The sequence below is a fragment of the Micropterus salmoides genome, unplaced genomic scaffold (genome assembly GCF_014851395.1).
Source record: "Micropterus salmoides isolate LMB-PRFRI ecotype aquatic unplaced genomic scaffold, ASM1485139v1 Ms_hic_scaffold_10, whole genome shotgun sequence".
Lineage (NCBI taxonomy): Eukaryota > Metazoa > Chordata > Actinopteri > Centrarchiformes > Centrarchidae > Micropterus > Micropterus salmoides.
The window spans coordinates 30,737,667-30,765,220 of NW_024040041.1; the positions used below are offsets into that span (position 1 = coordinate 30,737,667).

At 40.9% G+C, this 27,554-nt stretch overlaps 1 protein-coding gene across 3 annotated transcripts; it reads left to right on the plus strand.

Annotated features, from left to right (window-relative positions):
• The first annotated feature begins 2,090 nt into the window (after positions 1 to 2,090).
• Positions 2,091 to 27,383, plus strand: LOC119895118 (ras-related protein Rab-40C). 3 transcript variants are annotated; one of them, XM_038707990.1, is made up of 8 exons: positions 2,092 to 2,393; positions 3,108 to 3,238; positions 3,355 to 3,508; positions 12,581 to 12,641; positions 14,834 to 14,894; positions 15,814 to 15,891; positions 20,730 to 20,952; positions 22,175 to 27,383. In XM_038707990.1, the coding sequence occupies exons 3-8, from the start codon at positions 3,355 to 3,357 to the stop codon at positions 22,447 to 22,449; spliced, it is 852 nt and encodes a 283-aa protein (XP_038563918.1). In that variant the 5' UTR covers positions 2,092 to 2,393; positions 3,108 to 3,238; the 3' UTR covers positions 22,450 to 27,383. The 3 variants fall into 3 exon arrangements, with proteins under 3 accessions (XP_038563936.1, XP_038563918.1, XP_038563927.1); XM_038708008.1 differs by lacking the exon at positions 3,108 to 3,238 and having other exon boundaries at positions 2,091 to 2,342; XM_038707999.1 differs by lacking the exon at positions 3,108 to 3,238.
• The last annotated feature ends 171 nt before the right edge of the window (positions 27,384 to 27,554 follow it).

A 27,554-nucleotide genomic window follows, 5' to 3' on the forward strand; every position in this document is an offset into this window, starting at 1 on the left:
ATTTATATATTTTAGCATTTATTTATGTCAGCTGTATGTTCATGTCTTGCACCTAATCCTACTCCTACGTGTTAAATGCTAGTTGGTAATAAAGCTCCTTCTGGTTTTGATTCTGATAACATTTCAGGATATACTGTTTGGTGAGTCACATGGAAGGGCTCATATAATTTATAATTTTCTTTTACATTACTTTGAGATGAAACTAATATTACATTATTTTATTGACTTGAAGAAAGCAAACAAAATTTTTTATAAATCACCCCAAATTGGATGTATAAAACCTTTTGAAATCCACCGGGTCACCCGCTTTAGCTGTTAGGCTACTAAGCTGCTTAGATCGTGCACACCAATGTTTATACTTTTGTCAATATGGACATAGTTTACATCATAAGATCGGTTAGATTCTCCACAATTCAATTGATTAGTTCATTTTACGGAAACATTGAGCACCAAAGTATTAATTATTCACATTTACCAGCTTGGTAAAGGAATGACACTAAAGGTCTGTCCCATATACAGGTGCTGTTCATATAATTAGAATATCATCAAAAAGTTGATTTATTTCAGTAATTACATTCAAAAAGTGAAACTTGGATATTCATTCATTACACACAGACTGATATATTTCAAATGTTTATTTCATTTAATTGTGATGATTAAAACTGACAACTAATGAAAATCCCAAATTCAGTATCTCTGAAAATTAGAATATTACTGAACACCAATACAAAAAAAAGGATTTTTAGAAATGTTGGCCAACTGAAAAGTATGAACATGAAAAGTATGAGCATGTACAGCACTCAGTACTTAGTTGGGGCTCCTTTTGCCTGAATTACTGCAGCAATGCGGCGTGGCATGGAGTCCATCAGTCTGTGGCACTGCTCAGGTGTTATGAGAGCCCAGGTTGCTCTGATAGTGGCCTTCAGCTCTTCTGCATTGTTGGGTCTGGCGTATCGCATCTTCCTCTTCACAATACCCCATAGATTTTCTATTGGGTTGAAGTCAGGCGAGTTTGCTGGCCAAACAGGGATCCCATGGACCAGGTACTGATAGCTTTGGCACTGTGTGCAGGTGCCAAGACCCGTTGGAAAATGAAATCTGCATCTCCATAAAGTTGGTCAGCAGCAGGAAGCATGAAGTGCTCTAAAACTTCCTGGTAGACGGCTGCGTTGACCTTGGACCTCAGAAAACACAGTGGACCAACACCAGCAGATGACATGACACCCAAACCATCACTGACTGTGGAAACTTTACACTGGACTTCAAGCAACGTGGATTCTGTGCCTCTCCTCTCTTCCTCCAGACTCTGGGACCTTGATTTCCAAAGGAAATGCAAAATTTACTTTCATCAGAGAACATAACTTTGGACCACTCAGCAGCAGTCCAGTCCTTTTTGTCTTTAGCCCAAGCGAGACGCTTCTGACGCTGTGTCTTGTTCAAGAGTGGCTTGACACAAGGAATGCAACAGCTGAAACCCATGTCTTGCATACGTCTGTGCGTGGTGGTTCTTGAAGCACTGACTCCAGCTGCATACTGATTTTGGGGTTTTCATTAGTTGTCAGTTATAATCATCAAAATTAAAAGGAATGAACACTTGAAATATATCAGTCTGTGTGGAATTAATCATATACATTATACAAGTTTCACTTTTTGAATGGAATTACTGAAATAAATCAACTTTTTGATGATATTCTAATTATATGACCAGCACCTGTATAGGCAGGGCGAGTTCAGTGATTTAAGCAAACAAAAGTCCGGGCTATTAATTGATGTTTTAGGGTAATTATATCTCCCAAATTTCACTTTGAGAAAACACTGACATTTCAGGTCTTTAATTTAATCCTTTCATATGATGTTTTGCCATCGTCCTGTGCCTCTGCACTGTATGAACTGAATCATCTTTGTTGTCCACATTCGCTTCACCATCTGCGTGTTGTTGACTGCAAACTTTGATGGACGTTTGTCTTTAGCCAACGTACATGCCGCTGCGTATGTCACCGTTAAAGGCAGCGTCCAATCATGAGGCGAGGTGGGCGGGGCTTGAAGCGAGAGGGCGGGAACAGAGGGGGGGATTGCAGCCGCTCTGGCAGCGGCGTATTCAGTGTTGTTGTGCGGCGCTGAGAGAAACCACAGACGGGATTATGATTGACTATAATGGAGAAACATGGGAAGAACACGGACTGAGATCACTGAGTACACGTACGGAGATTTGGACTGGACGTAAAGACGCCGCAGCCTTTTAATCACAGTGTTTTCTAGAGAGTTACCGGAATCTTTGTCATCCCGGACTGAAGAAAGACAAGGGGGCCCGAAATCACACGGACGTTGAAGTTGCGCTAGCTGTAAATACGAAAAGCCTTTTTTTTTCTCCAGTGGGAATCGACTTTTAAAGGGTAAAACAGGGTTATTTGTGGATATGTGTAGCGTGGCATAACGTAAAACTGTTGACAGTGTCTTTAAACAACTATCTCGTCTGAGTGCTTTTGCACGTTAACGTTCGCACCAGTGTTAACAGCTAAGCTAGCTGGCTAGCTCTCTGTTAGGGCTAGCTTGTTGTTCCCCCAGCAAGCTTCTCTTAATTGTGAACAAAAGACTAGAGTTACACCCTCCAACTTTGCAGTGCCTCTAGAAAATATATCCCAGCACATAAATTCGCTGATAAAGCTTATTATAATCGCCATTCCAGACAATAAACATGTTTTTCTTCCCTAACTGTTAAATAGATTTTTGCAATCCTTTAAGAGTCATCCCGTCCAGATCAAGCTTTAGTTACCCTTTGGATCTCTGTGCTCTTACTCTTTAATAGATGTTAATCTGTCACTACCATAACAGGTTTTTAGGGTCAAAAAGGAACTCTAGTCTCAGTTTTTTTGGGTTACACTTATTTATAACTTGGCAGTCATCAGTTTGAAGAACAGTGCCAGTTGTTTACATTGGGTGAAGATTTGTTTTCCCCCCACGGAGGAAAGGAACTCTGACCAACTATTATTATTATCTTTTCACTTTGGCAACAAGGGTGTTTTGCTTTTCAAAATCTCTTTCAAAATTTTTGGCATCCACTTTGTAGGACATTCATGTGAGACTGTGTTTTGTTGGGCCTATTTTAGTCTGAAAATTACCTGTTTGCACACACTTTTGGAAGACCATTAAAGTTACCCTGCAAAACAAGGACTTTGTGCTGGTGCACCGCCATTCAGCAAGTTGATGGGATAACAAACATTGCCTTTGTTTTGGTCAAGTGAGTAGAATAACACACAGAGGGGGGGGGGGTTGGTTGGTTGGTTTACCCATCCTTGTGTTGACTGGGGAAGCTTACAGTCACTCATCTTTACCATTTGCTGCCCCTGGACTCAGATGGGAGAGACGATGGGCAGCCAGGGCAGCCCAGTGAAAAGCTACGACTACTTGCTCAAGTTCCTCCTGGTCGGAGACAGCGATGTGGGCAAAGGAGAGATCCTGGACAGCCTGCAGGATGGATCAGCCGAGTCCCCATACGCTTACAGTAGTGGTGAGTCACTCTAATCTCAGCTGACTGGGACCTGTTGGCTCAGTTTTGCCCTCTTAGATGATGAGCTCCTTGTGTTGTGTCATACTTGTTTATCACAAAAGCCCTGAACATACTAGCTGCGCATTTTGCTGTGTGGACTGTGGAGAACACACAATGAGCTCTCTGACGCTTATAACACAGAGGATTCGCATGGAAGTAAGTCTGACAGTCATGACTGTACGTGCATTGTTGTTCAGTTAGTGGATAATTTCCTCGTAGTCTAATAACAAAACAATAGGTTTTAGACCTAAACATTAAACACTGAATATTTTCCAGTCAACGTCCTCCCCAGAATGATGGTTCCTTGTTTCTCTCTTAACAGCTTCAGTGGTGTCCAAAAAAAATAAAGGAAGCTGCTAAACCAACTACAGCAAAATGCTTTGGTATTTGTATATACATGTATTTAAGCAAAAATAAATCCTCTCTAGGTCTGATTTAAACATTATTGGAGCTGATTGAATTAGGTTATCATTTGTATTATGCCATTGTATTGGTTTGTGTAGCTAATCTACATTTAGCTCCATCCGCCATGCTGTGGAGGGATAGGCTGATGGAGCTGTGCCCTATCAGATGATCTCTCCCTGGGTGTAGGAGCTCAGATCACCTGGCTCTCTCAGTGCTTGTGCTCCGGGGCTGACAGCCACTATCTGATCACTGCCTGCTGCTGCTGTGTAGTCAGCTGGTGGTCTGTAGCTGGTGGTCTGTAGCTGCTGTACATGCATACTCACACACCCATCAAAGTGAAGCCCTAGAAGAAGAGCGGGTAAAACACAGCTGAGTAAAAATGAAAGAATAAAGGACCATACCCGTGTTTTTTAGCCCATTTAATACAAATCAAACACATTACCGTTAACCATTTCCTAAGTGCTAAGTAGGAATTACCATGGTGTTATAGATTTTTAGAAAAAAATAGTACCTTTTATTGTCATTTTACATATATACAGCGAAATTAGGAGTGCTAATCTATACTATACTCTTTTCCCGTGTTTTCTCAAATAATGCATTTCCCCAAAGTAAAGGAACAAATAATAAATGTAAAAATAAAAAAACCTTGGGCGTGGGAGTAATCCATTTGGGCAGGTTGCTCTAATTAATTCTACATATGGAAAATACTTACTTAACACACATCCTGTTATTGTTGTTTTTTTTGTAGTGGAAAGCACTGAAAGCTGCATTAGAGCACGCATAATAAAAACAGACACTGTTTTTCACTGTGATGGGTTACCTCCACACAGGCAGCTTTTTAAATGTCTGCTTATTCATTTTGCATGGAAAGCAGGAACAAAGTCACATTTAAAGCACTAAAATGCTGCAGAATGCTTTGGAAAATATTCAGCAGTCATTTAAATACTTTTGTAAATTGGCTTAAATTGCAAAAACTCAGGCATGTTCATTAAAGAGCACAGTGGTTACTCCTTACTCTGATATGTAGTGAATAAATCCTGTGATGGAGTCACTCAGATTATGCTAAAATAGCTTCTTTGAGTTTTTTTAAGGAATAGTAATGAGGTGCACATCAGGGCAGAAAGGAAACGTGAACACGTCCATCATATGCGTGCAGCCTAATTAGACTCTCTCCTCCACTTTAAACCACTGATCTAAGAATATACGGTGCTCAGTTATTTATTTCTTAAAAGACAAATCCTGCATGTGCACTGCGTTTTTTGTCAAAGATAATAACAGTCCTCACTCGAGATGCTGTTGTAGGTTAGGGCTGACCGATATGCTTCGTTTATTGTATGTTATGACACATTTTCCCGTTATCAAAAAGTTGCAGCTCCTCAGATTTGGATGTTGCACTTGGCCATAATTCAATTTCAAGAATATTTTGATTAACAGTTTAGCCCCATAGATGAATCCCTAAATATCAGATGAAGACTTCCTTTTCCTCCCCTTAGGTTGAAAGCAGCTGTTCATGAAAAATACATGAGTCAGCTTTTCTAATTCTGCCAAAGGGTGATGCTGCTTGTTGGCATTTGGCAGCAGTGTGAAGACCTTCCCAGGTCATGTGTTTTCAGACACCCAAAGTGTTTCATTTCAGCGGGTGATGGTGATTTAGAGAAGGAGCTTATTATTACAAATAAGCAATATGTCCACATTGTGGTTAAAGTATTACCCTATTCTGATTGTTTGTGGCTCTAATTGCACTTACTGTATGCACAGTAGGTTTTAGACAGTTAAATGTTTTCAGATATCCATTTTGGAGGCAAAAAGATCATTCAATCAGTCAAGATTAATGGTTTAAATCATTTCTCAAGAAAAAAGACCAACTATTCACTGCTTGCAACTCAAGAATGGGAGGATTTGCTGCTTTTAAAACATTGTTAAGTAAAAATCGTTGTTGGTTATACAAAACAAGGGATTTTTCAAAATATTCTGATATTTTTATAAACCAAATAATAATGATGAATGAATCTACAGATTATAGCGCCACTTTATTGCCCAGTCCTAGATGAAACTTGACAAGTAAACAGCATTTTAAAATGCATCTGCATTAGAGTGGTTGTGACCTTGAGGTTTCTGTACACCGAGCCCACGGAGAACCTGTCGTTCTTCTAAAGCCCAAAACGTAAGATGGAAGATGTCCTAATTGATGTGAGGAAGATCAAAAAGCCTTCAAACGGCTTCATTAAATATGGAGGGCAGAGTGGATATCAGCTGAACACACTACAGATGGGATGTTTTGCTATTGATTTTCATCCCTGTGGCGGTGAGAGGTTAGCGTGGAGGGAAGGGGGATGCTCGAGAGGAACCTAAATATTTTAGGAGGAGAAAAATCAGGACAAAAGAGCAGATTTTAATTGGATGACGTTGTCCTCAGGCTGTGATTGGTTCCCTTTCTGATTTGGGGCAGCCAGCTGGGTAGACCCGTCTGTCGCATTTCCTCCTTGGTGATCAGTGATTGGGTGCTTTATTGAACAGACTAGTAATCAGAATAGTGACTAGGCATAGTGACAAACATGTCATACATTGTCCCTTGTATTCGACTCAAAAATCTTGGAAAGATTTTTCAGTGTAGCATGTAGTTTTGGGGCGTTGACGGCTGAGAAAACAACTAGTTTAGTAGTCAGTTAATCACTTTAGTAATTTGTTAAAGCAAATATGTCAAACATTAGCTGGTTCCAGCTTCTGAAAAATGAAGATTTGCTGCGTTTCTTTGTCATGTAAGATTGTAAATTGAACATTTTTGGATTTTCAACTTAGCTTTAGAAAAAATAATAAATTTGAAGATGTCGCCTTAATTTTTCCTTGTTTAATAGAAAATGAATTTGCAACTGTATGGACAATCGTATATAACAGTAGTAATCTGTAAACACCAGGTTCCACGTTCTCAAATGTTAAAATTTGCTGCTTTTCGTCATTGTTTAGGATAGTAATCGGAATATCTTTGAGTTTTGGACTTAACAAAATGTCACCTTGGGTCCTGGTAAAATTGTAAAGAGCATTTTTCACAACTTAAATGGACAAAATAATTAATCATTTAATTACAAAGAGCACAAATGTTTTCTCCGACTAACAGTCCAAAAACCAAATGATTCATTTTACAATCAAAGGAGGCTGGAAGAAGTTAATTCTGATCGATTAATCGACTAATCATTCCAGCTATGGTTGTAGCTCGCATAATATAGCATATTTTCTAGACTTAACATTACAAAACTGTTGATGAAATTAGCACAAGAAAAAGTCTTTTGTTAGATCCAAGGAATTAAATATCAAGGTACTTCTTCTCACACAATAAGTTTAGAGATATTAAAGGGATAGCTGTCTCAGTAATGACGGCTGGCTGACAAATCTCTATTGTCTCGCACTACGTATCATTATAAGAAGAACCAGCCCGTCTTCATTTTCACTGATGTTTAAAATAATTAATTCATTCCGACTAAATTCCTTTGTTTTATCACACCTTTGTCCTCCTTTTGTCGTTGTTGTTTTGAATTTCATAGTCAGTTGATGCTAGCCATCAGATAACACCAGCCGTGGAGGGGTGCAGCCAATTAAAATGCAAAAGCAGCTTGAAGGGAGCTGCGAGAATCTTTTTTTCATTCAGCACATTAACAATGGAATATTCCCCAGAGGGTCATGCAGGCACGGCGGCCCATTGTTTGTTTAACGAGTGGCATAACCATAGACCGTTATCGCTGGATGCAGGCCAGTTCAGAGATAGATAAACCCCCCCCCTACTGCCCGCCTGAAGGAGAGAGAGGGGTTTACAGTGTTGGTAGGTAACAAAAAAAGCTGAACCCAGTCTAATCCTCTTGAAAGATCCACACCGACTGTTCAGTATTTCAACAGAGCTTAGCTGTAAACGCAGTCTCGCTGCTGTTAAATCAGATTTTCTGCACTTTGCTTTCTGATTTCCCTATTTCATTTCTTCCTTCACAGCCTCTACATGTTGTTTACACCTGCGGACGTAATGTATTTCACACAGGACGCCTGTGCTTCCCACAGGATTTTTTGAGACTACGGTGTGTGTGTAGTGTGACCGATAAGAATACAAATAATACACGACTTTCAGCTTCAACACCATAACATGTAAAAATCAAAACCCAACATTAATATTAATTATTTTAGTTCATGAAGTCACCTGTCTGTCATTAGCAAAAAACACAATGACTGTGAGGATGTAACTCATGTAAATCATGATTTGTTACACAATTTATTTAATATACTTAATTTAATCACAGTGTCACATCACATCAGTGTCTGCAGCTACGCTTCCCCTGTCCTTGCGAATGAAATAGCACTTCATTTTTCTATCAAGATTATTTTGTTGAGGAAAAGGGACTGAAAAAAAGATTAATTTGACTTGTGCATATTTGTTGAAAAAAATATTATTATCAAAATAGTTTTGCATGTTCTGCCTCTTCTGTTTATTCTGACCATAAAGAAGAAGAAGTTTAAAACCACAATTAACCGTCTGGTTTCTTCAACTTTCACTCAGGAGCAGAAATCAGCCTTTAAACTTGAATTGAAAATGCAATAATTTGGTGCACTTTGACAGCAAAATTAATAGGCTAAGAACTTTGCAGACGAGATATACGGATGTTGTAACATGCGTATCCTCGCGCTAAATTCACCAAGTCTGACGCAGTTTGATAGATTATCTTGTATTATCTGGTGTTCGTATTGCGTACAGTTCAGACTTAACAGCCTCTCTTCAGACTGTCAGATTGCAAAACTTGTCTTTGTAAAATAAGAAAAATGACAGAATAAAGTCTCTAACCTGCCTGCCAGCTTGCTCATTTCCCATAAAGTGTGCACTCAAAATTTAGGTATTCTCACAAACGAGTGACACAGAAAACTCTCAGAGCTGTTCAAGCCTTTAATGTTACCGTACTGACCGCAAAGGAAAAATGGTCGTCTCGAGTTAAATGTTCGTGTGTGCAAAAAGCGTTTGAGCGCGCGAGCTTACAGCGACGACGCAAAACACAACGTTAGAGGTCTTGTGAGAGGTTTCAAAATATTTCCGGTTCATTCTGAAACTATGGTGGGACAAATTAGACTGTCGGGCTGCCAAAGTCTCGCCAATTAATGTGAAACACTGAACTTCATGGTTACAACATACGTTTACATTAGTCTTTACTGTTCTGGGATTTAGGCATGTTGCTATATGATACAGCTACACAGTTTATAGTAAGGCTGTACTTTGGAAGATGGGGCAGTGGATAAGATCCATGCCTGTGGTGTGAGAGACCCAGGTTCAATTCCCTCTGTAACCCATCCACCAATGTGTCCCTGAGTAAGACACTTAAACCCCTAGTTGCTCCAGAGGCGAGCAACCTCTGATATGTATAGCAATTGTAAGTAGCTTTGGATAAAAGCTTCTGCTAAATTAATAAATGTTAATGGAAGAGCGGATTGCTTTCTCTTATGACTTACTTAGTGTTTAACAATATACGATATATACTAGGAGGCAATATACAAAGATCATTCATATTGATGTGGCTGTTAGCAGCCATACTCGTCTGGTCAGTGCTTCCGTGAACAGTTTCTCAATTGATTTTCTGGAAAATGTACAAATAATTAGGTAATTTGAGTACATATACTGCGAGAGGGGCCCACTCTTAGGCTTATTACTGCAGTGTTTTGTACAGTGTCAACAAAAGATGAACATTATAAGCTTCACAGATTTGAGCACGTTCAAAGAAGAAAATAAATTCTGCCGACTCCCAGAATAGAAGCAGCAGTATCCAGCTAAGACATCAGAGAAGCTATTGATCATCTGGGATATCTGAGAAATGGGAGGAGAGGAAGCACTTGGTACAAAGCCCTGCACTCACTGCAATTCAATTAGGCTAGTCTGAGCTCAGCACTTTAGCTCAGCAGCAGCTTTATGTTGCCTGGAAAATTGGAAGATATTGCTAATGTCGTTAGCCGGCAGCTGCTACCTGCCAGAGGCGGATTCAGTCATGTGTGAGACTCTGGGAACTGGGAAGGCTCGCTCCCTCAGACATTAATGTTGTGTTAATGTGTTTTTTATTCTTACTGTTTAATGTTAAAGCTGACAGTTTACAGCTAAAAGAGCCATGCATTGAAACATACATCCATTTTGTGAATGTGCGAGGAAAGTTATGAGGTAGAATTAATATGCTGCTGAATGATGGGTTTGTTTGCAGAAAATTAATCAATGTCACTTCTTAAAATCATATTAGGGAATTATCTAGAAAATGTACAATCATATTTTTTTTTTCTCAGATCTGCTGCAAATGCAATGTACTGTTCTCTATTTCACAGCTCAGCATTATTAGAATAGCCTTTGGGTAAGGGCACTCGGCTTTTGTCTTTATTGCAAAATAATTGATCATTAAACCTTTAATATTTTGAAAGGTTAAACATTTTGAAAAGCCCCCAAAAAAACAGTGTTATAGTCACTTATTTACCCTGTCTGTGGCTGTCAGTTACAAGCACAGTGATTCCTAAATCTTTAAAAATGTCTCACAAATAGAGTTTAATGTTTCTTAAACTGGTCACTGGTTTTTAGAACAACACACACAGTAATAGTAGAGACAGTAATTCTTGTGATTAAAATAGGTGAACTTTTATGGATTAATATTGTATATAGTATTGTCACTGAATTTTATTTCTAAAGAGAAACCATGTATACTTAGAAACTGCTAGTAACATAGTTGCCTTTTCATGATACTCCTACCCTTTGCCTTCCCAAAAAGGACAACAATGGAAATAAGCTGTTTGGCTTTATTGTGTTTTTATCCTTTTGATTTTTTTATAGTTGGGGCATCTTTTGCTAGAGGCGCCAATTTATATTTACAGTCAATAAAAATGTTCCATCAATTGTTTGTTTGACTGACAATTAGAGAACTACAGAAAATGATTGGACTTATTCTTAAAGCAGCCAGTAAACACAAAACGTTGGTCAGTTTGTCTCTTGTCTTGGTGGAAAGTTAACTGAAATAGCATTTAGCTGGTGAGCGTGTCGGGGCAGGGTGGAGACGCATTTTGTAACAAGTTTTCTTTTTTTCACAATCGCATCTCATGGTGAAGTGTGGAAAACACCGATTATCCAGTGGTTCACCTGCTTGCCCGCAGGTGGTATAAGGCTTAGTGAAAACTAACCTGGCGAGCACACTCAGGTGAACATGTGGAGACATGGGCCGGCAGGGTGACAGGTGTAGCAGTCGGACAGGTTTGTCAGAAATGAGCGAAGTAATGAGCCAGAGAGATTTGTTAGCAGGCTGTACACAGCTGCCTCCGTCCTGACCGTTAAACTGCAAACATGTTTTTTGTAACACACATTAGAATTAGTTTAGTTTTTAATTTCAGCATGGTAGCGGCGTTACTCTACGGATGGCAGTGTTGGTTTGTCGGTCCACCACTTTGGTCCAGACTGAAATATCTCAACAGCTGTTGGATGGATTGATGTGACATTTGGCTCAGACATTCATGTCCCCCTCGGGATGAATTACTGTAATAACTTAAGTGATCTTCAGACTTTATCTAGCGCATCAACAAGCAACATTTTTATTTGTCCAATACTTTCATGACCAAATACCTGCAGAACTAATGACATTGCATTTCCTCCAAGCCCCCAGGAAGTGCCCCGTGCTTTGAAGCCAATTTTACTAGAGGCCAAACCAGACATATACCCATAGACTTGCATTATTAAAATGAGCTAAATGGTGGGTACGTTTTTTTGAGCATCGTTTCACTATCAGAACTTGATTTTATTTGCTCCAATAACATTTGGAAAGTCTAGAAGAGCTACATGTAAATCATTTTACACTCATTCAAGTTAGCAGAGGGCTAAACCAGAAGTCAACGCAGTAGAACATAAAACCCCAAAGCCAACTAGCCTTTTGGCGGTGTAATTGCAGAGCAATGCTTACACCAAGTATAAAACACAACGACGTGGCTACATCTAGACTCGAGGCAGAAGTATAAATTGGCCTTAAGACGGTGAACATGGTAAACATTATAAAATTACTCGCATGAGGTTTGCATTTCGCTCAAAGCACCACAGTTATGACCAGATTCTCATATTTCAGCTTTAAAATAAAAAAAGAATAAAAATAAATAAAAAACATGTCCACAGTCTTATTTTGTATTTCTATAAAATTTTACTTAAATATAAAATCTACATACATATATGGCCGTTAATAGCAATCAAGAAAATGTGAAAGGGTGATCTCCACAAACAAATTCAAACGATGGCCGTCATCATGACTGTGAGGTTGATTAACTCAAACCGTTAATCAGTTATTCTACACTGGAGCTCAGTGATGTCGGTGAAAAGCAGGAACGGGAGCAGACTCGGGTGCCTGATTGTTAACCTTGATGAAAACAAGTCAGCGAGTCAGAGCTGAAACATCTCCAATGCGATGTCTTTTGTGTTGTCACCCGTAAAAACGCAGCTGTCATATTTTTCCGAAGCTAACCAGAGTTTACACTTTGATTTAATTTCAGTGGCTCGAATAGATGATGATCTCGGTATTGAAATCTTGATCGATGCCTGCCTTCCTGATGCGTCCATTTGCTTAATGCTGCTCTCTGTCTGCCCTTTGTCTCTCTGTCCAGGTATCGACTATAAAACCACCACCATCCTTCTGGACGGGAGGAGAGTAAAGCTGGAGCTTTGGTAAGCATCACTACTGAACAACCAACCTGTTGTTGTCTGTACAATGGAGAGTGACTGCTGCTCTTTTTCTGGCTTGAAATCCCTCAGTATAGTGGTGTTCTAGACCTTTACGGGTTTGTTCAGCCAAATTGGAAAAAAAATATGTAGTGTTTTTTGCTTTTATCTGCCCTGGTGTTGAATATCTGGTGGTGTTGAGTATCTGTCTCGTGCGGTGCTCATTGCATTGACAAATGACGCATGAACAAAACAAACAACATGTTTATCCAGCAGCAGTTACTGGATAACCCACAGACATAATCCTCAACTGTTTTCATGAGTAATGTCTTCTGTAGAACGTAGCTCCGATGAAAAATGATCTGTGTCGAGTTATATGGGGTTTGGCTTCAGTGACCGCCTTCAACTCAAGGCTTAGGAGGTGCAAGATGACACTTGACAACTCAACTCCTTAAAATCTTTTCTCTATGAATTTATGTAAGTGTCCTCATCCAACAGTTGGGAATCTTAAATGTTAATTTTGTTGGAGTTTAATAGGTTGATGTAACTCTAGAAATGCAACGAAAGCAACTCCATGAATTTTCACCTCACGTGAACTTCTCAGCTCAGGAATACCCTCTTGTGTGATTTGTTTTATTTTTTTTTAATCAATAACGCTACTGGTATTTAAAGAAATAATGTAGCTGGTTTTAAAAAAAAACAAACAATCAATTTAAAACTCTTGACATTTATCTTAACGGTCTTTAAACAGTAACTTGGAACATTTTGGAAACAAATTCACATTCACCTGCCTTGTATTGGGGTGGAGGCAGAAATCACAGAGGCACATATATCAAAAACTTTTTTTTACCACTAAAGGTAAGTCTTTTCACAAAGAACCGTGAAGAAGTCGGATTTTCGGTTTGTTTTATTTGACAGCTTGTGTTAATTCGCCCCAAATAGCTGGTGTGCACCGACTGTTCAGACATTAACTGTTAGAGCTGACTTTGTGCGTCTGTGTTTGTGTGACGGCTCAGACAATGACTGGAACCCTCCAGTCTTTTCTCTCTGTACGTTCATGAAGTGGATTCAGGAGAACTCCAGGATAAGCACAAATATTTTACTCAAACTCACACCGCCGTGGCTTCACCTAACATCACACCGCAGTGGGCAAAAATTACGTGAAGTGTGCCCACGCGCATCTGACTTTATATAGTCTTCCTGCGTCAAAATTTCGCTTCCATCTGAACCACACCTTCTCTAAATTGAACTTACCCTTTAACCTCCTAACTGACACTGACCTGCAGGTGGGCCAGCCATTATAAAACTCCTGTTATGTCACCAAACATTGTTCAAACACACAAAACGTTATTAGAAAATCTTGTGGAGGTGGTAAAGTTCCCAAAGAAGAAGAATATGTCAGGCTGAAATTTGGGGAACTGTGTATAAAATGATGCCCAGTGCATCTTGAATATTTCTGTTTGATGGAATGGTGCATCCATAAAAACATGGGTCTGAATATTTCACTCGGTATAAACACCACAGAGCTTCAATGAAGAGTTGGAACAACTTGACACAGAATATATCTGTATCTGATACAGTCAGACCTTGAAAGCTACTTCAGGGAAAATGGGTTTCATTTACATAATGCACGTTACATTTTAAAAGAGGCAATAGAGCAAAACAAAACACTAAGTAAGAAGGTTATATAATGGATAAGACATTAGAAGGAATCCTGTCCTTACCCTGTGCGTACTAATACATGCCTCACTAATAATCAGTGGAGATGCAGCAGATGAGTGTAGTTGTCAAGACACACGGCAGTGCAAGGCGAGGCCTGTTTGGAAGTAGGCCAAGGAATTCAGCAACACAGGGGAGAAGCAACGCCTTGTCTTCCCTGCGGAGAGAGAAGTTTAAAGGCAGCCGTATGATGCAGACACTTCTTTATTTCTGCAGCCGCAGTCTGTCACACTCTCCTCACTGTTGTTTTACTGTCTCGATGCTTTCTTTTATTATCAAACTCTTTACCTCATCCTCTGCTTCCCTCCCACTTCTATCTCTGTCGCCGTCTGTGTTTGTTTTGTGTCTCATGTCAGGCCCGTGTTTCGTCCTTGATGCTCATAACTACCACTTTTCTAGTCTAGTTAGTTTCTAGTTTTACTTCCTGGCAGCTGACTATTAATCTTCCTTTCTTTCTTTCTTTTCTCTTTCTTCTTCAGGGACACATCAGGACAGGGGAGGTTCTGCACCATCTTTCGCTCATATTCCCGTGGGGCTCAGGTGAGGAACAAACAACCAAAATAGACAAGCGGTCGACCGATATGGCTTTTTCAATGGCCAATGTAGGGCTGCAGCTAACGCTGATTTTAGTATTCAAAGCTTCTATAGATTATTTCAACGATTCATCAATGTGTCGTACTTTTGCTTGTGACAGAGTTGTTGTTTTCATTAGCTTGAAATAATCCCATCCCATACTTTGGACACTTTCTTCTTTGTCACTCGCTATTTTCTTTCTCTTCCTCCACTTTGCAAACACAGCGGCATCATAATCACGTCGTGTTCACAGCGTAAGCGCGATGTGTGCCAGTAATAAATGTCTGTGTGAAACAGTGTGATGTATAGTTATATTAATTAAATGAAGCGTCAATGCAAAGAATTTGCGTCAATGCATTTTAGTAATCGATGAATTGATATTTAGAGAACCGTGCGGACGGTGGCTGATATCAAAGCAAAGACATGTCATGTTTTAATCCATTATTCCTGCAGAGTACAATCTAAAATACATGTTATCTCAGCCAGTAACATGTTGTTGTAGATGGAAGCTCTATTAATGAATGAAATAGAAACATACATTGGGTTCTGCTGCCGATTTTCAGAGCGTGACTGGTGTTTAAGGGAGAGTGGGTTACATCATTCGGCTGCATTATACTCTACAGTACAACTATATATTTAACCCTAGCCAGTAATGGTGTTAGATTAGATCTGCTGTCATTTAAGGCCTTTTGAATGCAGGTATCAGCCGATTAATCGATTTATCACTAAAATAGACTCATTTGGAAACTGCTGCATGAAGTAAACCTGCGTGACTTGATCTAAAGGTCCAGGTTTTGGCCTAAGGGGTTAAGGACAACATGACTCTGTGCTGGCTGCACAGATTCCACGTTTACACACCAGCTGTTCTGTGTGTGTCTGTTCTCAGGGGATCCTGCTGGTGTATGACATCACTAACCGGTGGTCATTTGATGGAATCGACAGGTGGATCAGAGAGATTGATGAGGTGAGTTTTATCGATGGATGAATGCATGATTGGTTTGATGAGGTGTGATGGATGTTGGCAGGATTGTTATTTGGCCATATCCAGCTTAGAGCCCAAACAGGTATCATACTTGCGAGGTAGGTGAAAACATTTAGAGATGAAGTTTAGATTCTGGATCACAAATCTCAGGTTTAGGTAGTGCTCCAAAGCAGGATAACTTTAGAGGATCAGATTAAAACAGCCTTGCCTAATGACCAATCAGGTCACTGCGATGGGAAAAGTAATTAAGAGCAAAAGAGACCTTCTTATAGATCACTTTCTTCGACATGGTAATTAACCCCTCTCCAAGCCACGCCCTGAATATGGAGCTGGCCAATCACAGCGTAGTATAGGACTCTCTCTACCTGAGGTCCGACACTGTCATGGCTGCGCTCTATTGACTCTAATGCAAGCTATCCAAGATATGGTCAAACGCTGTTCCTGAGGCACTTGTAATAGTTACAGTTGCTACCCAGAGAGGTTGAAAGGAGAAGTGCGATTTATTCTTAAAACACTTGCTAACATACTGCTGAATGTAATGTTATGTAGCCCTACTGTTCTGCTTTTTAATGATTGCAAAAGCGAATAAGGACCTACCCAGCTGTACAGGAACAATGCTGATCCTTAGTATCATTGTACCTCTTTCTCAGTAGTCAGTCATAATACGGTGCTTCAGTTTTACTCTGTGATCGGTAGGCTTTAGCTTCTGTCTTTATTTATTGTCAGTTTGACAACCTTCAAATGCACAATGCAACTGCAAAGCTGTCTGCTTATTTCACTTTTTCCAAAAATTATGTAATATTTCTCCAGGGAGTGCAGTAATAGACAGTGGCAGCGCCGTGATAAAAGTCTGACGCTCCCCTTTGGAAAGTTTGTCCAGGGAAGCGTGGCTTAGTGAAGGGTCAATTATGTCAAGAGATGGAAGAAAGGACTTTTTTTTTTTTTGTCCACTCTTGGTTTAAAACGATGCTTCTAACAGACAGAGATAATTTCCTGCACCAACCGCCATAATAATGGTGACTATAGCTGTTTTTCTTTCATTCCTGACAGGTTTCCTGGCAGTGTATAGATAGCTTTTACCCATAGTTAACTTGGGTTGGGTATCAAGAACTATTATCAATTTTTTTTAAAAACGTGGATTCGAAAAGAGACGTGCATCTTCAGATCTACTTGTCGGTTTACTTTAACTTTTTTCATATTTCATTGCCTAGCGATTGAACTGCAGTGAGCATTTTACATTCCATAAAAGAGTCACTTATCTGCCACGTGAGAAGAGAGATTGTCGTTTCAATTCCTGGACCGTGGCGGACCGCAGCGAACTCTCCAAAGTTTGGCTTAGCATCACTAAAAAAGAGAACTATACAGCAAAACGCAACAGCTGCAGTAAGGAGGTTTGGTGCGAGGGAGGAAGCAGCTCCGACATGACGAAGCGTTTCCTTTCAACACAGCGTGAATCTGAAGGAACGCACCGTGTTCAAGGTGTCGCGCTCCCCCAGCTACAATGACGCCCCAGATATAACAGTAGCAACATCTCAGGAACAAAACACAGGTGAGCTGACGATCACCTTTTATACTGAAGGGAAACGAATGATGTCTACAAATGACTCAACACATATTTTTCTTAGAGACGCCACTCTTGTGCAGAGACTCATTTCACTTTAGCCATGAAGGGGAAGATGAAGGTGACCGAGCGTTGACAAGATCTGTAGTGAAGGGTTTGGAATCATTGCCGAGATTTGATAAGAACCAGATTTGGAGAAATTAAAACCATACCCAACCCTAAAGTTAACTGAGCCAGTTAACTTTTCATTCAAGTAACTCTTTGTTTTTCTCTGGGAAAGGTTCACGAGAGGGCAGGACTGTTGGCAGTAAAACAATATCTTATCCAGAAATCAGCGTGCTCCTCAAGAATGAACCATGTTCAGGACTTCTTGTGCTCGTATTTTATTGCTGTAATAGTCCAGCTGGATCTTCTTATGATTCTGCTGCGATGGTGGAAGTGTGATGTTTTTTTCTTTTAGACTCCAGCGATTAGAACAGTGTTCCCGTTTGATAGGACAAAGGGTCAGTGCAACGAGTTAAGTGAATCACTTAAGACAACCTGGGTGTTTGGGCTACTCTCATCATGTCCTTCCTGCTGATTTAGGAACAAAGAGGATGTCCGTCTCTGTGTGTGTGTGAGATATTTTTGGCCTGTGGAATGTGTGTTTCAGTTTGGCCTTTCCTGCTCCACCCCCACAGATGCGGTGTGGTCGGACACTTTTAAGGACAGAACTAAAGTAGAGATGGAGGGATTTAAAAAAAAAATAATCTGTGGATGATGAAAGTTAAACGGCGTGTAGAGAAGAACGAAAACAGATGTAGTTTCTTTAGGTTTAATCACTGGTTATGTCTTATATGTGGAAAGGGACAAATCTTCACATCTGAAAATTGAACTGAAAATATTTGGGATTATTGTTTTATAAAATTGGTCTTTTAATGTGTGCTAAACATTACAGATTATATTACTGTTGAATATTTTTCAACGCATATATTTGTACTGTACATAGTTCTTACTTTCACACAGAGTCTTGGTTCATTTTATTTCACAACACTAGGGAAAATCCCCTTGCATGTACACATGAAGAACTCTTATGCCACGTTCAGACTGCAGGCCAAAGTGACACAAATCTGATTTTTTTATGACAGTGTGAACAGGCCAAGCCACGTGGAAAATTATCTTTTCCAGTTCGGTCCAAATCCGATACAGATCTTTTTAAATGCGACTTTGATGCTACCTGTCCGAGCGGACACAGTGGGGAGAGGGAGAGAGAGACGGAGGGAGTGTGTTGTGGGGCAGTTGCGTTGTACAGCGCCAGAAACCGTAAAGAAGAGAACAGAAAGTTGTGAACACTTGTCATAATTTGGGGGAAATGTGATCCGTGAGAGGACAATAAAAAAACATCAGTCTCCCGTCAGCTAACAGGAGATGACCTCTGTTTACTTCTTTAGCCTGCAACAGCGGGCTGCGTGTGACGTCGTGTTGTTCTTCTGCGCATGCGGGTCACTTTCAGGCCGCGGACAGTTCACACTCAAGTCTGATCCGGGCCACATTTAAAAAAACCCAGTGTGAACTGTCAAACAAAAAAAACTGATCTGGGGGAAAAAATGGCATTAAGGCCTGCAGTCTGAACGTAGCCTTAGAGAAGTGTACAGCTGATTTGTGTTGGCCCTGAAGAGAAAACAGAGTTGACTGTGATTCATTGATATTTCTCACAGTGACAAAAAAACATACCCACCCACATCAGCAAAAAGCTTTTATCGTCCCCACTGGGAAATTTATCTAGCAGCCAGAAACACAGAATAAAATAAACAATAAAATACATAAAACATCATCATTAAACTATGTCAAACATGACCACAAATACTTAAAACTTCCACACGTGTAACAACACATCCGTATAGCAGCATAACATGAAACTTGCAGTACATTTGACCATCATTATCAGTCTAATAATTAATAGTTAAAACAACATAATCACCCACTTATTTTAAATAAAATACTTAGAGAAATGTCTGGACCTAACCCAACATTCATCCCGAGGGTAGGAGCTCAAACTCTCCTTACAGTTGACATGAGAGGCCTTTGAATTTGCGCTCTTGTGGAAAATGTGAGACAGATCGGGCAGTTCGACGCCACTGGTCTTACTTGCCAATGGCAAAATACAAACCGTCTGTAGAAACCCTCAGTATTTGCTTCTCCTGCTTTTTCCACCACTGTCACTGCTGCCGCTACAGCTGTTACTGTTTCGTCTGTGACTGCTGCTGGAACAAGACTGACCTCAGTGGACAGACTCTGAGAACGAAAATCCAACAGGGAGGAAGCTCTGAAGAGAGGCTGATGAGCGGTGACAGTCAGGAGGAAAGGCGCCGGCCTCTCGCTGCCATCATGTTTCATTCAGTTTGTCAGAACAGATGGAGATAAATTGGAGAGCCCTGAACCCAAGTGGCAGGACAAGATGCACGCTGCCTCCTTTTGAGAGCTTGTTGAATTAATAACAAGCCTGCGCTGGTCATGTTGAATGAATCAACTGCAGATACTTTATAGCTGAGATTTTTCTAATGTAAAAACAACCAAGTATCTGTATGTCCACCATATTTATTTCACAAGAGCAGTGATTGGTCCGCTTGCAGTGGTTTTGTTTTCTCCTACAAGTTTCATGGGGTGAAAGATTCTCACATTAACACACATCTAGCAAAGACGTCTCGGCCCTGCACGCTGCTCACCACAATCGCTGTGCTCTATGAATGAAACAACATGAACATGCTGACTGCAAGGCAATCACTCTACTGTAAAAAAATAAATACACTTCGACTACAAATCCAGCTTAATGAAATTTTAATCAGGTTCCACACTTGTGCACAATTTCAGTAACTGTTAAGATGTCTCGCTCTGGATCAAAATGTTGACCGTCCCTTAGCCCTAACTCGAGCATGCGACCAAAGTAAATATTTTATTTATTTATATTTAACCTTTTATTTATGGACGGTAGGTTGGCTGAGCATATATGCTCTACAGCTCTACAACTCTTCTACAGCTCAGTAGAACAGAAGAGAAAGACAGAGTGAAATTAATAATCAGAAAGCAAGCAAATACTAAGGTGAAAGCAAGCACAGACAGGCAGAGCGGTTATTGAGAATGTTCCTAAATTATATTATTACACAGAGGAAAAAGGTTTGTTGATATAAAACAGGTTTGAATGTCACAAATATTAGATAATAGAAATGCAGCTATCAACAGGCATTTATTCTGTCATCCGTTTGATTTTTTTCCTTCCCAGCATGCTCCAGGCGTACCTCGAATACTCGTCGGTAACCGCCTGCATCTGGCCTTCAAACGGCAAGTTCCCACTGAACAGGCGAGGGCGTACGCAGAGAAGAACGGCATGACCTTCTTCGAGGTGAGCCCTCTGTGCAACTTCAACGTCATCGAGTCCTTCACCGAGCTGTCGCGCATCGTCCTGATGAGGCACGGCATGGAGAAGTTCTGGAAGCCCAACAGAGGTGAGTGGACGGGTGGGGGAACAAGCGGGTACACCAAAGAAATTAACCAAAACAGTGGAATGAGCACAACACCGCAACTTCTCAAGCATCTGCTGTGATTACAGAGGCGTGCTGAGTGGCTTTTAGACAGAATTCAAGACACTCTGTACCAAGATAGTCGCCAGATGGAGGACACACTCCCTCGTTATGCTAATGAGGTCTCCCTCATTCCCGTCTTTATTTCGTCTGCCTCATTTGTAATTGAACAAGGAAGCAGGTGGAAGTGATGTCCTGCTAACCCTCAAGAGAATTAATTATGAACTGACATCTACATCCACACTACTACAAAATTTTGTTCCAACACCTAACAGAGAAGTTTGAAAACGCTGCTGACCCTGTTTTCATTTTAAAACTCCGGGGTAGCGTTATAGGGCGGATGAAAAACGATGACACAGACGCTCACAATTGTGTCTGTCTCTTCAATCAAAGCAAAGCAAAAACACCAGTGCCCAGTAGGAGTGGGAATCTCTGGGCAAGTCACGATTCGATTACGATTCAGAGGGCTGCAATTCGATTATAAAACGATTATTGATGCATCATTTTTTCTATACAGGATCCCTGGATAATTACTAAGCATTTAATTTGAGCATTAAAATCCAAAAGAAACATCTCCTAATTAGCTTTAAAGGACTAGTTTGCGCACCACAGACGGTCCGGGCGCTGCACTTCCCCAAGTTCCGCCTTTTGTCAACATTACGTTATCGATTAACATTTAAATAATTGATTTTTAGACATTTGTTAATCGATTCATAATCTTTCACATCTGCACTGCGATGCATCTAAGAATCGATTATTTCTCCCACCCCTAATGCCGAGTGTACGTACGAACAGCCACTTCTTGCGTTTTCAGTCGTTATATGGACGGAGATCAATTCTGACACGCAGCTAAAACGCTGGTGTGGTCGTGTTAGTGTGGATGTAGCCTCAGGCTTGTTGTATTGAAACTCAGCCTGGACTTTATTTGTGTCTGAAGTGCTTCACCTGTTGAGACTGAAGTCAGTTACCTCCTTACCCTGTCTGTGGCTCTCTAAGCCCATTGGTTCCTTCAAAAAATAAAAAAAACACCTCACAAATGTTTTAAATCCTCAATAATTATCAGACTTTTGTTTTAAAGTTTCATCACAGTTCACAGACGCTGCGCTGTGGAGTTCAGCCTTTTCACCTCCTCCCTCTCTCTCTGCAGTGTTCACTCTCCAGGACCTCTGCTGCAGAGCCATCGTGTCGTGCACGCCGGTCCACCTCATCGACAAGCTCCCGCTGCCCGTCGCCATCAAGTCCCACCTCAAGTCCTTCTCCATGGCCAATGGCATGAACGCCGTCATGATGCACGGACGCTCTTACTCGCTGGCCAACCCGGGCGGCGGCTCCAAAGGCAACAGCTTGAAGCGCTCAAAGTCCATCCGTCCGCCGCAGAGCCCGCCGCAGAACTGCACCCGCAACAACTGTAAAATCTCCTAATAAACGGCGTCCCCGAGGGGTCCGTAGGAGACGACGAATGATCGACAGCATGGGATCAGGAGACGCATGTACAGGATGTTGTTAGTTGGAGGAAAATTGCACATCCCTGAACCTGAAGAGCCGAAGAGCAGGAATGACGGATAAAGGGATGAGCGAGTGCTTCTACATGAGGTCATGTTAGAGAATATGAGCTCGAATGGTGCCTCGACAAGTCGTCGGAGAACGGCGACAGACATTTTGGTCTCCACAGACCTGATTCTCACTACTCCCAACTGCTAGAAAGAGAGAACGAGACTCCAGATTCACTCTGCTGGAGTGTAACTACATGTACAGAAGTCCCTCACCAACTCAAACAACCATATTTAGTTACTCTACAAAACGCACGCCACTCAATGTGCATCACAAAAATCACCTCACGATCAATTCTTCGCTTGTATGTCTTTCTTCTGTCTGACACCTTTTTCTGTCCACATCTCGGCTTATTTGATATTTGAAATGACCAATAAGCTAATGATCAAGACACTAGTAACCAGTCAGTCCTTTTATTGATCGTTGTTTATCCTCAGCTGGATGTGTTTCAACACTCATTGGAAGTTCAGATGTTTTAGTTCATCCACAGGCAACACTTGATGAATGAAGGTTCCCATCTGGTGTTGCAGTGGAGGTCTGACCGCGCCCTAAAATCCAGAAAGACGCGACCTGAACCAGATCTCAGGTCTAGACTTGCTAGTGTGCCTTGAGTCCAAGTCCGTTCTAAGTTTTCCGTTTCTTGGTTTAGTATAAACGAAGCGTAAGCAACAAAAATACACATGCTGCATTTTTAATGTTCACCTGCAACAAACTGGCTAAAAGCACGAAAAATTTAGATATTATAATTCTGTGGTTTACGCTGCCTCCTCAATGACGAGGGACGCTCTATAAGAAGCTTTTAACTTGATGCAAAGTCCAGACATTTTTCAACAAGGCGAAACGAACAGAAGACATAAAACAGAGTGAGCAGTGGATAAGGCTGGAGATATTCTGTAGTTTTCATATTGATGTTTTGGTTTTTTTTACCTATAAAGCTGAAGATACACGGAGCAACTTTTAGAGCAATGTTGCTGTCAATGGTAATGAGTAAAGATTACTACCGTAATCCCCTTCTCCCGCCACTCCGCAACCCTCCCCGCACCGCAGCTATCCGTTCAAAACATAATCGGACTTGCCACCAGCAAGATTGCCCAGCAACATTGCTCAAAAAGTTGCCACGTGTATCATCAGCTTTAAGAGCTTCTGGGAGTCTGGAGATGAGAAGGAAAGCTTCACCTTTGCGTCACGCAGGTTTTCGTCACACCCTCCTGTTTAGGGACTCTTCTCTTCACGTTCTCAGATTTCACGCCTCACGTGTCATGTCACACCTGCTACATGCAGCAGGAACACGCACACGCCACCGCCAGTCCTGGCTACTTTAATACAACACACACAGTTCACTCAACTCTGTCTGCTCCCGCACAGTGATACTCCACTCAAATTCTGTTTTAAGTTTCTACTACTGATCCGAATAATCCCTGATTCACCGAAATATGTATAAATAATAACTCCGTAGTAGGAGTGTTTTTGCTGAAAGAGTGTTTTGAACATACTGAACTGGACTAATCGGTCAGTTCAAAGAAAAGTAATAGTTTTTCTAATCGTTTAAGTCATTATTTCAAAGCGAAATGCTGAAGACTTGCTGTTTCTAGCTTCTCCAGTTTGAGGATTTGCTGCTTTTCTATTTTTATAGTATTTTAAACTAAATATCTTTTGAGTTTCAGACAGTTTGTTGGAACAAAAAAACAAGACGATGTTATTTTACCCTCTTTTCTGACATATTTTTTAGACTAAGTGGTTAATAAAATAACAAAAAATTGACAGATTATTTTATAATAAAGCTAATTAATAATGTAGCCCCAAATATTTAAAATACAGTCCGTAGAGAAGTTTCCGGAATCTGGAAAAGGGAAATAGCAGCCACAGCTGTTATTGTCCATGAAGAACAAAACCACAAACCTTTTAAGCCTACAGAGTGTTTGATACTGAAAACAATTTTGGGTGGAATATCACTTTAACTGTCCTGTGCCACATTTTAAACCAAGTAAACACGCAGTTGCCACACCTGTTGCATTACCCAAGCCTCAGTTTCTCTGTACTATGTAGAGTCCATCCCTCCCATCCGTGGTATGCACTAATGTGTCCTCCATACGTTCGTTTCAGCGCTGGATGTGGAGCGTGAGGTGAAGGGAAGAGCAAATATTTGAGGCTGTCATGAAAAGCGTAGCTCCTGGCGATGATGGTGAAAGCGTCAGTGGAAAGGTCTTGACGGGCGTGAACAGAAAACCGGTCAGAGTAGCTGGACGGGATCAGGTAACGCGGAGGCAGGAGCTGTCAGGTAAAGTGGAACATTTCACGTGTTGACGGTAAACAGTGAGCAGTGTCTTTCTCTGAATGTCGCACTCTACCCTTGAGGGATCAAACTGGCGGGTTTTGCACGTCAATAAGTGAAGCATGATAGTGATATTTTATCCATTTTGTTTTTTGGAGCTGAAACTGTTTCTAATGGATCGACAGAAGTATTTTAACTTTCAGTGATTTGTTCAAGTGAGTTTTCAAGCAAAAATACTAAACATCGGCTGTTTTATTATTATAAATTGTAAAGATTTGCAGCTTGGTTTGTTGATCAGACAAAACTGGCATATATCAGGCTTTGGAGAGACAGTTGTAGTAATTTAGGACTTTCCGTGAGATTTGTCACCTCAAGATAAATATAAGCTGTGATTAACAATGTTTAAAATATCAGCCGTCACCTGTTCTCACTCTGTGCTGCATTCAAGTCCAGTGGGAAAGACAGAAACAGGTGGGCGAGTTGGTAATATTAGTCAACAACATGACGCCTGTGGCTGGTGGTTCGTGTGTGAAAAGGTGATCTGACTGAACCAAGGTCGAACACGTGAACTCTTCCGATTCGCTGCTTTTTAAACGACTCTGACTGGATCTCCCGCAGGGATTAATGCATCTCGTCGTCTCCTTCTCTCTCTCTCTCCCTCTGTTCTGCGCCGCCGCTGCCGCCTCCGCATGCTGTCCCATGATTCATAGCTGCTGAATAATAGATGCTCTTTTTGTAAATCTCTGGAGGGCTTCATCATCAGCACGCCCCTGCTCCGTCTCCACCTCGCCGCTCTTTCCTCCTCCTGTCTTCTACACTGGTTTATTTCTTCGTCTTCACCAGTGGTCCTGCTTTCTGTCTTGTTTCCTTTCTCTGTAGAATTCGCCTGCTGGCTTTCACGCCACATTTTCTCCTCAGGTGTTAAGTGGGGTTGTCCCCCTAAACCCGGTCCAGTCCATTCAGCCCACTCCTCTGTCTAATCTCAGGGAGCTGTCTTTGCCTCCAGACTCGTGCGGTGAAAACGCTTTAGAAAGAGACTTCCACTGATCCAGAGTCAGATTAAAGCAGTGTAGCCAAGACCAATCTATTAAGTTGCTTTAGCCCGTTTACTACACATGATCAGTGGGCCCGGTTCTGCTTGTGGCCCTAAAGCTCACTCGCTGGTTGCACATGTTCAGAGTTGAGATTTATTTTTTATTTTTTTCACGGTGTTTGTTTTGAGGATGTTGATGTCTGCGATGTTTCTCCTCCACTTTGGTCCAAACTGAAAATCTGGATTGTGTTTGGATGGATTGTGACGATTCAGACGTTTTTGTTCACCTCGGGATGAACTGTAATAAGTTTAGTGATCCTCTGACGTTTCATGTAGCGCCATCATCAGGTTCAACATTTTCATTTGTCAGACACTTTATTTTATGAACAAATACCTGCAACAACATTCCCATCAGCCTCAGCTGTTCTTTTTTGGTTAGTGGCAATTAGCAAAGATGAACATTTTAAACATTATACCTGCTAAACATCAGCACGTTAGCATTGCCGTGGACTCTTCGTAATGTCCATGATACATTGAGCTGTGAGAAGACTCGGAAGAAGAACACGTTTATAAATAGAGATGCATGTGATTTTGTAGTAAATGGGTTAAAATCTGTAGAAACGCACGGTTTGGTCGTAAAAGGAGGGTTAAAAATGAACTGGTGTCTGAGCATTTGGTTCATGGCTGCGGTCGTGTCCCCTGGTTTAAGGGCGAGATACAGGTTTAGAAACAGCTGACACAGGCCGCACACCTTGTATTTTGTGTTAGCGTTAGATTCCTCACCACCCGTGTTTTTAAAAGTCTGTAAAATGAGCCCGAAAAAGGAATTTAGCTCGAGCTTGTTGCCAAGATTTTATAAAAAGAGGTTTCCCTCTCTGTGCTGAACAGGAAAAGGCCTTTATTATTGTTGTTGCTGCTGACTCACAGAGCATAAAAACCCTCACTGGGTGCAATGATATCGTTTTGTTTGATATTGTACATCCATCCTCTTTGTGTTACGTGATTACAGATGTTTTCCTCATATGATTTTTGGTTCTACGTGTCTCCTCTTTGTTTGTTTTTTTTGTATGGGGCCCCTCAGTGTTTGTGAACCCCTTTGCAATGATTGTGTTCCTCCTGAATTGAGTTTGGATTTTCAAAGACATGTTGGGAGATTCAGGGATGCCCTCTGATATTGCCTGTTTGTGGAAGTGTTTGTATAAAAGAGCAGACTGTTGTGATGATGACGACGACTTAAGACGCAAAAAGAAAAAGAAGAAAAACACCTGTAAAACACTATTCTGGGTTTTTTGGTTAAAAGCTGCTGATTAATCTGGTGTGTGTGTGTGTGTGTGTGTGAGATTGTGTGTGTGTGTGTGTGTGTGTGTGTGTGATTGTTCTTCAAACATCAAGCTGAACATTTTATCTTTCTTTTTTTTTTAAATTATTGATTGTACAGTTTCAAGGCGAGGGTATGAAGAGAGACTTTTTCACAATAAAAATGTTGAATGTTGGAGTCAAGATGTCGCTGCTTGGTGATTTTTAGTTGGACTGCCGCTTTAAAAAAAAAAAAAAAAAAAAGGAGTTTATGTGGTGTTTCTTTTTGGGAAGTTGCCGCCATCTACTGGAAACACCACATCACGCCTCACAGAAAGCTATAACACGTTTCTCGTCAACATCAAGACAGTTAAC